This window comes from Penaeus chinensis, chromosome 37 (assembly GCF_019202785.1).
Source record: "Penaeus chinensis breed Huanghai No. 1 chromosome 37, ASM1920278v2, whole genome shotgun sequence".
NCBI lineage: Eukaryota > Metazoa > Arthropoda > Malacostraca > Decapoda > Penaeidae > Penaeus > Penaeus chinensis.
The window spans coordinates 24,924,359-24,934,358 of NC_061855.1; the positions used below are offsets into that span (position 1 = coordinate 24,924,359).

Below are 10,000 nucleotides of genomic sequence, written 5' to 3' on the forward strand. Positions count from 1 at the left end.
TCTTCATTAGATGTAATTTTATCTGGTGTGTATAATCCTGTTTGCCCCAGATGATTTCAGATACCCATGGAATGTTTTGTTACACAGTTTTTGTGCACAGGAATGTTGAGTGATTTGAATGAAAGCACAGGCAAAGATTTTTTTTTTATAATAAATTAACAGGTTTACCATATCATTCTCAGTGGCAAGGATGGTATGATAGAAAATGATGAATGGATTTTTTGAAGGAACTTGCTCAGAAAATTTGATGGACAATTTTGTGCTGATATCAACAACATTTTTTCATGACTTTCAGCACCAGCAGAAATCCAGCAACAGTGATGTAAGGACTTATTTCACAGATCCACTTTTAATTCAAATTGCATTTTGTACACATTACTGATTTTCACTGTAGTTAGTGGTATATTATCAAATATAGAAATTCAGATAAACTTATAGGTATGTTGTGGATAAGGATATTTTTTTACTGATTGGACAAGTACAGAACAAAATATTCTGAATGTGCAAAATACTTCTCTGTCCATCCCACAATTAGTGTATGTAGTACAATATCTTGATTTAGTTATGAATTAACAGAAAATTCTTGTAAATAATATTATCACAGAAGCCAGCCAGGCCAAAATTATAACCTGCCTCTTAACCCTTAGATTGCTAAAGGGTAAAAGCTTTTCCCTGCCTTCTTTGACTGATAAAAATCATGATAATGAACTTTTGCTTGTTTTGTGTAGTGTGATTCTTTACTGACATATTTCATTTACATTCATATACATTTACAGTGCTAGAAATTTTGTTATTTAGAGGTTTTCAGAGAGAAAAAGGGAAAATGAAGAAGGTTCAGGACACATATTTATATTCTTCATTTGAACTAGAAAAAAATTATGCTAGCAAGGGACAGTATAGGATTACAAAAAGAGGATTTAATTAACAAGCCCAGAATGCAGAACATTGATGAATGACTCCTAGAATATGTAAATATCTCATAATATTGAAAATCCCAGTAGCTATGAACTACTAGAGATACTGTAAGCACTAACACTAGTTTAAAGGTCTTAGTATTTCATGTATAGATCTCACAGATTTAACAAAAGTAACACATTTTATATCTGATAAATTCTGGGTGTTAGTATGTTTTGCATGGGAATGGAAATCAGATCCAATTACTGCACAATAACCTTATTAACCAGCAGGCAAGCATGGAATAGCTCATTTTACCTTTCAGATCAACTCAAGAACTCTTTAATGGGCAGATGCTACTTGAAAGATCTCCAGAGGGCTGATGCATGTGACTTTCTTTAGGATATAAGCATGAAGCAAAATAGAAGGATGGAAAGGCTACAAGGCTGCAGTCTGGAGATCTGAGGCCTTTTTGGCTATTCAGCATGTGCTTACACAAGTTATCCATCAGCCATTAATATTTCATTGGTCTTATATGGCTTTTGAGCACAGTGGATTTTGCAGTCATTTGATCATTATAGAAAAAAGGGTCTTTTATTTCTGCTTCTTTTGGTCCCTTCAGTCTCAGTGATCTTTCCACTGTATTTTTATATATATGAATAATCATGGTATTAAAAGAAATTGGCATGTATTTTTACTTACTACTTGTACTGATTACATAATTTCTTCCTATTTTTAGAGGATTAAGGCCAGTAGTTGTTGTCACATTTTGATTAATGTAATAGATTGGTATAAACTGTTATAAATCAAATTCCTGCATGATTTATGTTTAGTTTTACTTTAGCCAATTTAATAGGCTGATATTATATACATTGTATGACAAGTAATTTATGTGTTCTTAGACGTGAAATACTCTTTGAGGCAATTTCTCTTCAATAAAGATACAGAGAATAATGTGTATAGTCATGATTCTTAATTTACTGTACTTGTATGCCTACATGCATTTCTTTAATGAGTTTTATAAGACAGTCTTCAAGGGCATAGCTTTTCTATTATCAGAATTCCTCAGCATTTTATATTTATTATATATACCACATTCATCTAAACTTTTTTTTTTTTTAACCAATCTGATCTTGTGTTCTGGATGAAGATTGTAAACTCTTAAAATTTATTAGGGTATATTATAATAAATGTGTGTGAATTTTACATGAAAGAAATCATATTTATCTGAATTAAACTTTCCAGGAGCAATTTCCGTCAAGGACTAGTGTCAGGAAACAAACATGTTATCTACCCAATTTTGCACTGGCTTCTTCAGCGAATGGACGAGCTGAAGAAACGAGCATATCTGGCAAAATATCTGGTTAAGCTTGATATTCCTGCTGAGATACTTGGTGATGCTGATATTGCTGATATTCATATTAAGGTACTATAATAGTATCCTAAGTTAAGGTTTCCTAATATTTATGTTTAAAAAAGTTTCCAACTTTTATGTACAAACTGCACATTACATGCATATATTTATGTAGATGTATTTTAGATTTTTATTGAAAAGTGTGTATAATATCTCAACTTACACATATTTTTTTCAGTATGAAGATCTTATTGAGCAATTCAAGACCATCCATCGTGAATATGAAGGGCTCAGAAACAGTGGCTTTTCCACACATGAACTTCGACGAGACATCTCAGCAATGGAAGAGGAAAAAGATCTTGTCATGCGAAGGATTGAGAGAATGAAGCAGAGGGTCAGTCTAAAAATTCTATACTATATATAGATCTATATATTTTCATTTGCATTTTGTGGTGAAATAGTGAGAATATTTTTTTATTATCTTATTTTTCACTTTGAAATTCCTTTTTAGGATGATACCAAATAAAAGGAAATATTAAATATTGTGATGAGAATTACTTGCTTATTTAAGGTTGAAGGAACTCCAAACAGTGAAGACATGCTGCAGTCAGCGAGGTCACTGCGTAAAGAAAGGGAAAAGCAAAAGGAGATGGCTCAGCAAGGTGTAGACCTCAAAGATTCTACCCAGCTTTTAGAACAAAGGATCTTACGACTTCAGAATCAGTTGAAGGATATTAGGAAGGCTGGGATGGGGACTACCCCAGAAGGTAATACTTTACATTGATAAAGCAGTACATTTGTAAAGGAGCAGTGAGATTTTATAGTCTAATGTTCAATATGATTTGAATGTTTTAATTTTGACTTTGTCCCTGTAATTATCTTCAGTGTTGCCATAATTTTACTGGATTCATGGAATGACTATCCTGATCTAACTGCTGTGGCATACATCACATGATGGAGAGCATATAGCTGCATTGTATATCAAAACGTTTTTTCTTTTTTAATCAGGTGCACTTCATATTGCTCCCATATGTCCCAAATTCCATTTGGCATCTCATTCTGAGCTAATCTTGCCACTCATATTTGTATTTTTTTTGTTTTTCACAAACCCTTTTTTACCTGGCTAAAATTTGCATGGGAGAGTAAGCCAAAAGACCTAAGTGTGCAATTATTTAGTGAAAGAGACCAGGCAGTCAAACATATGGCAAAAAAATATGTACTTAATGGTGTTTGTTCTTTGTGCTGGGCTGGTATCTTTGGGCTTATATTTTATTCTCTTAAAGTCAAGATTACTTCACATAGAACTGCCACTGCAACTCCCTCCATCATGCTAAATATTAAGTGTTCATAAAAGCTCACATCTGTTATGGTGTTCGGTTAAAAAAAGTCTCCTGAATGATATACAGAAATGATATAAAGAAACAAGTGTGTAAGGAAATGTGTAAAGCACTTTTGCCACTGTCGTCTTTTGATTTACTTCTGTAACAAATTTTGTTATTTTCAGGGGTAGTTAGATTAGAGTTAACATGCTTGGGTATTCTCATTGATCATGATGTGTGATTACACATAATTTGATGTATGTCTGCATTTGCAAAGACATTTCTCTAATATGGATTTCATATAGGTTTGCTGCAGAGGCTAGAAGAAGATGTAAATGTAAATAGCTACATAGTGAATGACAAACTGCCCAAAGAAGTTGCTGCAAAACAGAGAATTGTTTCTACACTTCAGAGGGTCACGGCACAGCCAGCAATGGGTCAATCGGAGCTGGATGCTGTGAATAAGCAGGTAATGACAAAACATGAAGTTGTTTGTATGCAGTTAAACTGTGAATATGTGATAAGGTTACCTGAAGATTTATGCTCTGTGTAAATGCTATTTATCTATCATTTTTCCTCCCAATATTTATTTTTAGATACGTCTATTAACATCAGAGATTAATAACTTGAATGAAGCTCGAATGAAGGAGGTTGAAGAAGATGACAGCCCTGAGAGCAAGGTAGTTTTTTTTTTTCAAATGTACACTGAAAATGTGCATTTTTAGGCAAAGTATTTTTTCACATAGTATCTGTGTGCTGTACTCTTTAATTTAATAGTGAAATTCATAGGCAGTTAATGAAAAGCAATTTATTTTTTCTATATTTTTCCATGCACTTGTTTTTACTCTGTGAAAATCTATAATTTTAGGTATTTTTGCACATTTTAGTACTAATCGTTACATCTTGACAGGTTGGAAAACTGTCATTCTTCCGACAAAATGCAGCAATTATCGGACGGAAAAAGGAGCAAACAGCAGAACGAATGAATGAGTTGCGAAATGAACTGGGAAATATGCAGGAAGACATGAGGGTTTGTTTATTAGAAAAGCATTGAAATATGTTTAGCCAAATAAATATTCTAATGACTATATTAGATGTCAAATAAATATACAATACAGATGGGAAAGATAAACATATGAAAATGACAAAGTTAATCAGTTAATAATATATTTAGCTCATATGGTTTTATTAGATAAATACAAGATTTATAGATGATAATATACTTTTGATCACCAGCACTTGAAATTACAGACTTATATTTATGCTTTTATTTCACCATATAATAGCTTTCCATTAATCTTGTTGTTTTGTTCTTTCTTTGATGAACATCCTCTCACAAACAGGACAAACAGGACCAGCTTAAGCAATACTCAGGTGAACAGGTTCTCCGAGGAGACGAATTCAAACGATATGTAAATAAGTTACGTGGGAAAAGCTCAGTATATAAGATGAAAAGAGCAGAACTAAGTGAACTGAGAGCTGAATTTGGTGTCCTGAGCAGGACAGAGGAAATATTGAAAGCCAAGGATGCACAAATAATGGAGCAACTTGTAAGTTTTAGAATACGTATATGAAATGTATATTCAAAAGGAAGTAAATTCAGCTTATTTATAAAAGTGAGTAGTTAGATTCAACATTAATAGATTATATTTAATGCTTCTTTATGTTTATTGTAGAGTGCTATGGAAGCACGCATGGGAGTAACAGGCTTCCACGAGACCCAAGAGAACTTAGAAAAGGTGTCTTCTGTCAAAGCAGAAGTTGATAGCCGTAAAGGGAAGACTCTCGAGGAAATGTCTGCAATGGTGATGGAACTGAACCATAAGATTGCAGAAAGAAAGGGCCGCTTAGCTCCAATTATCAAAGGTAGAGACTGCCAGAGAATATAGCTTGTGTTATTGATATAGTTGTATAAGTGTGAAGTGTCATTGATTCAGTGTTTGGCATACATTAGAATAGTTATTATAGTGATTTTATATATGTCATCTCCAGAACTGAGACCACTGAGGCAAAAAGCTCAAGACCTTACTGTGCAATATAATGAAAAAAAGCACACCTTTGACTCAGTGGCTGCTGGGTTGGATAGCAATATAGGAAAATTGGAGCAGGAAGTCAAGGTAGTTTGCCACACATGAGTGGTTGTGTTTTTTTCTTTTTTGTAGTTTTATCTTACTATAGTATTCAAATATGATCATATAAACTACTTCTGTTCATTATAATACTCTCATAATTTTGTTTCAGACCCTACAGGATGAAATCATAACATCGCAGACTAAATACCATGTGTTATTGGCTGAACGTGATATCCTAGCATATAAACAGCAACAAGCTAGTGATGAGATAAAATTATACTTGTCAAATGATCCTCAGGACAAGAAAAAATCACTCAGGTGTGTATCTCTTGTTATTACAAAAATGTGGGTTGCTGTATAAGTAAATCATTTCAGGTATGCATGTGCAAAGTTTGACTGGTTTCCAAGATGATTGTATAATTTCTTAAGGCTTTCTGTAAACCAACTTAATGTAAATGTATTTTGTCTTACCTGTATTTTATATAGGTCCATGTAGAGCCATATTTTAACATGGATATCATTATTGTATGTGATTTGTGTGGATGATATTTGCTTTTGTATTCAGCATTGCTGGTTAAAAATGCCAAAACTAAAATAAAAGGAGAAAAAAAGTTTAAAACTTATTAGGCCAAGTCAAGGAAACGTGAAAATAAAATAGTTATTTTGCCAATATCCATGTTACTTATGTTCATGGGATTCTATTAGAGGTGCACAGAGAATCAAAAGCTTGGCAATAACAGATTCACTGTGCTGTAACCTGTATGTGTATCCCATAGAATAGATTTCTTTTGTTGTAAGTGCTAAGAGTGATTCTTGTTCTCACAGTGTAGGATAAAAACTGGAAATTAGTTACTGTAAGAAAATGTGAAATAGATGTGTTGTCTACAAATTTTTTGTTTTGTTTACAGAGAACAGTTGATGGGGCATATTAACGAACAAGAGAAGCTTGGACGTACACTGAGGGAAGAGCAGAAAGCAGTAAAAGATTTAGTTCAGAATTCTGCTAAGCAGCTTGCAATGTGGCAGGATGTTATACAGTAAGTGTACAGTAAATATATATATATACATATATATACATATATATATATATATATATATATATATATATATATATATAGAGAGAGAGAGAGAGAGAGAGAGAGAGAGAGAGAGAGAGAGAGAGAGAGAGAGAGAGAGAGAGAGAGAGAGAGAGAGAGAGAGAGAGAGAGAGAGAGAGAGAGAGAGAGAGAGAGGGGCAGGCAGAGAGAGACAGAGACAGAGAGAGACAGAGACATGGAGAGACAGAGACATAGAGAGACAGAGACAGAGAGAGACAGAGACAGAGACAGAGACAGACAGAGAGAGACAGAGACAGAGAGAGACAGAGACAGAGCCAGAGCCAGAGCCAGAAAGAGACAGAGCCAGAAAGAGACAGAGGCAGAGAGAGACAGAGGCAGAGAGAGACAGAGGCAGAGAGAGACAGAGGCAGAGAGAGACAGAGGCAGAGAGAGACAGAGGCAGTGAGAGACAGAGGCAGAGAGAGACAGAGGCAGAGAGAGACAGAGGCAGAGAGAGACAGAGGCAGAGAGAGACAGAGGCAGAGAGAGACAGAGACAGAGAGAGACAGAGGCAAAGAGAGACAGGTACAGGTACAGGTACAGGTACAGGTACAGGTACAGGTACAGGTACAGGTACAGGTACAGGTACAGAGAGAGAGAGAGAGAGAGAGAGAGAGAGAGAGAGAGAGAGAGAGAGAGAGAGAGAGAGAGAGAGAGAGAGAGAGAGAGAGAGAGAGAGAGAGAGAGAGAGAGAGAGAGAGAGAGAGAGAGAGAGAGAGAGAGAGAGAGAGAGAGAGAGAGAGAGAGAGAGAGAGAGAGAGAGAGAGAGAGAGAGAGAGAAAGAGAGAAAGAGAGAAAGAGAGAAAGAGAGAAAGAGGGGGAGAGAGGGAGAGAGGGAGAGAGTCAGAAACAGACAGAGAGACAGTGACAGACAAAAGCAGTGACAGACAGAGGCAGGGACAGACAAAAGCAGTGACAGACAGAGGCAGGGACAGACAGAGGTAATGACACACAGAGACAACAGACAAAGAGAGTAATAGACTGAGGCAATGATGGGCAGAAACTGTGGCAGGTAGAAACAGTGACAGACAGAGACAATGCCAGACAGAGACAGGGAAAAACTGAGACAGTGACAGACAAAAACAGTGACAGACAGACAATAACAAACAGTGACAATGGCAGACAGAGGCATTGACAGACAGAGACAGTGACAGACAGAGGCATTGACAGACAGAGACAATGACAGACAGAGGCATTGACAGACAGAGGCATTGACAGACAGAGACAGTGACAGACAGAGGCATTGACAGACAGAGGCATTGACAGAAAGAGGCAGTGGCAGACAGGGACTTGACAGGCAGAGACAGTGACAGGCAGAGATAGTTATAGACAGAGACAGTGAAAGATAGAGACAGTGACAGACAGAGACAGGGACAGTGACAGGCAGAGACAATGATAGGCAGAGACAATAACAGACAGAAGCAGTGACAGACAGAGACAGTGGTAGACAGATAATTCTGGTAATGTAAGTGACTTCTTGGTAACTAAGTAGCACTTGTAGACCCATTTTTGTGCAAACAATTGAATAAAAACAAATGGGGAGTGCATTTATCTGGAATTAATGGGTAGAGGTATTTGAGAAGATAGAATAATGTGCTTTTCATTTCTAAAGATAATATGTTTTTTAATTTTATGGCATTTTGTACTGACCTGTGATACAAGACACCCAAAAATGGAGATTATTTTGGGTATACAAGATTAGAAATTATATATTTTTTTATTTGTGTGTAAAGAGATGTTATTTTTTCAGGCTAATGGAGGTGAAGAAGAACTGTTTGGAACTTGCAAGAAATAGTTCAAATGTTACTAGAAATAGTGGTGGTGAAGCTTTGGTGCTGTAAATTTTCCTGTTTAGCTTGTTTACTGTTGGCTTACATGAAGCTGAAGTTTATCCCTTGTGTTTAGATACAGAGTACAACCAGAAACAGTAGTTCATTTTCACTTGACTTCACCTCATAGTAGTATTTTCAGATTTTTGCTGTGCCTTTACACATTTCACACTAAAAGAAATATTATTGGATTGAACATTATTAATGTACTATTTTTGCATATTGACAGGTTTTGAATGTCTAAGAAATAGTTGATTTAAAGCGCCTTATAAATAGAAGCTACTAAAACCCATGAAGACAGTGAAAAACATGTTCTCAGTTTGTTAGTAACTGTAGAGATACAAAGGAAATACCGAGTCAAATTAAAAGTTATATAACTTGAATGTTATGTCAAACATTGGAGGAATGTTAGAGGCAAATCTTAACAATGCACATCTGTTAAAACATCTTTAGCTTATCTTTGTAAACTTTGCACACTGGCATTAATGTTATGAATGTTATTTCAAATTCTTGGATATATAATGCAAAAATATATATTCTTTTAAATAGGACAAGGCTTTAAAAGATTAACAGTTTGTAGTATATCTGAAACCAGAACTTTTAGTGTGACCTTCATAAAGGGAGAATATTTATTCATCATATATTAACTTACTTTTTACGACGGATTGCACTAATGTACATTTTTTTAACCAGAGCCTCTAGAGATAGTACAGATTGTTCTGGGTCCATTTTCATATTTGTTATAATACTTTTTAGGATCTAAATTCAAAGATGTTTCAGCAGTTTTAAAGTCAAAGTACTGGTGTTACTTCCCAGCTCTGTAAACAAATAAAGCATATCTGAAACAGTTTGTGTTAAAGAATCCTTCAAAGAATTGTTGATTTTCATGTCAAAAGAAAATATATACTTATGTTTAATAGAGGTCTCTGATTGTTTATTCTTTGACTGATATTATTCCACTACATTACTATATATTGTAAAAAGATTGTAAAACACCATAATATATCAATTAATATCATATTATAATGAAAATAAAAGTATGACTCACTTATAAGAAGTTTGACATTCCTCAATATCTACCAGTATATTGATGATTTATAATATGAATATAATAATAAGTCTTTTTCTGGAAGTGAAAATACAAACAAATCTAAATGTTGTAAGAGATGACAGTGTAAATCTAGAACCTCAGGATTTGAATGTTCGTTTCATTTAGAGGAAAATGAAAACACCAGTATGCCAGTATTCTTTTGTAGCATTATAATCATATTCAGCATGGTGGCATAAGACCTCCTTCTCTGTCGAGGCCACAAATACGGATAAGGGTACTAATGTCAATGTCCTGAGAGAGTCCGTCCTTCACAACCCAGATTTTGCTTAGAATTTCATTAGCTTGTGCCTCATCATCAACCCAGATGCTCACATCATTACCCAT

General features: G+C 35.0%; 2 protein-coding genes across 2 annotated transcripts in view; one reads left to right on the forward strand and one right to left on the reverse strand.

Moving 5' to 3' along the window:
• Positions 1-9,616, forward strand: part of LOC125045569 (intraflagellar transport protein 81 homolog) — a 10,842-nt gene extending 1,226 nt beyond the window's left edge. The window contains exons 4-15 of the mRNA XM_047642899.1: positions 2,140-2,320; positions 2,487-2,642; positions 2,820-3,015; positions 3,873-4,036; positions 4,164-4,247; positions 4,478-4,597; positions 4,911-5,117; positions 5,244-5,433; positions 5,560-5,684; positions 5,809-5,957; positions 6,548-6,676; positions 8,487-9,616. Of these exons, the coding sequence (XP_047498855.1) occupies positions 2,140-2,320; positions 2,487-2,642; positions 2,820-3,015; positions 3,873-4,036; positions 4,164-4,247; positions 4,478-4,597; positions 4,911-5,117; positions 5,244-5,433; positions 5,560-5,684; positions 5,809-5,957; positions 6,548-6,676; positions 8,487-8,577 (1,792 nt within the window). The 3' untranslated portion in view covers positions 8,578-9,616. The remainder of the gene's footprint in view (positions 1-2,139; positions 2,321-2,486; positions 2,643-2,819; positions 3,016-3,872; positions 4,037-4,163; positions 4,248-4,477; positions 4,598-4,910; positions 5,118-5,243; positions 5,434-5,559; positions 5,685-5,808; positions 5,958-6,547; positions 6,677-8,486) is intronic.
• A 186-nt stretch (positions 9,617-9,802) lies between these two features.
• The window catches only part of LOC125045570 (chondroadherin-like), a 4,711-nt gene continuing 4,513 nt past the window's right edge, over positions 9,803-10,000 (reverse strand). The window contains exon 6 of the mRNA XM_047642900.1: positions 9,803-10,000. This exon is cut by the window's right edge and continues 66 nt beyond it. Coding sequence (XP_047498856.1) covers positions 9,836-10,000 — 165 coding nt within the window. The 3' untranslated portion in view covers positions 9,803-9,835.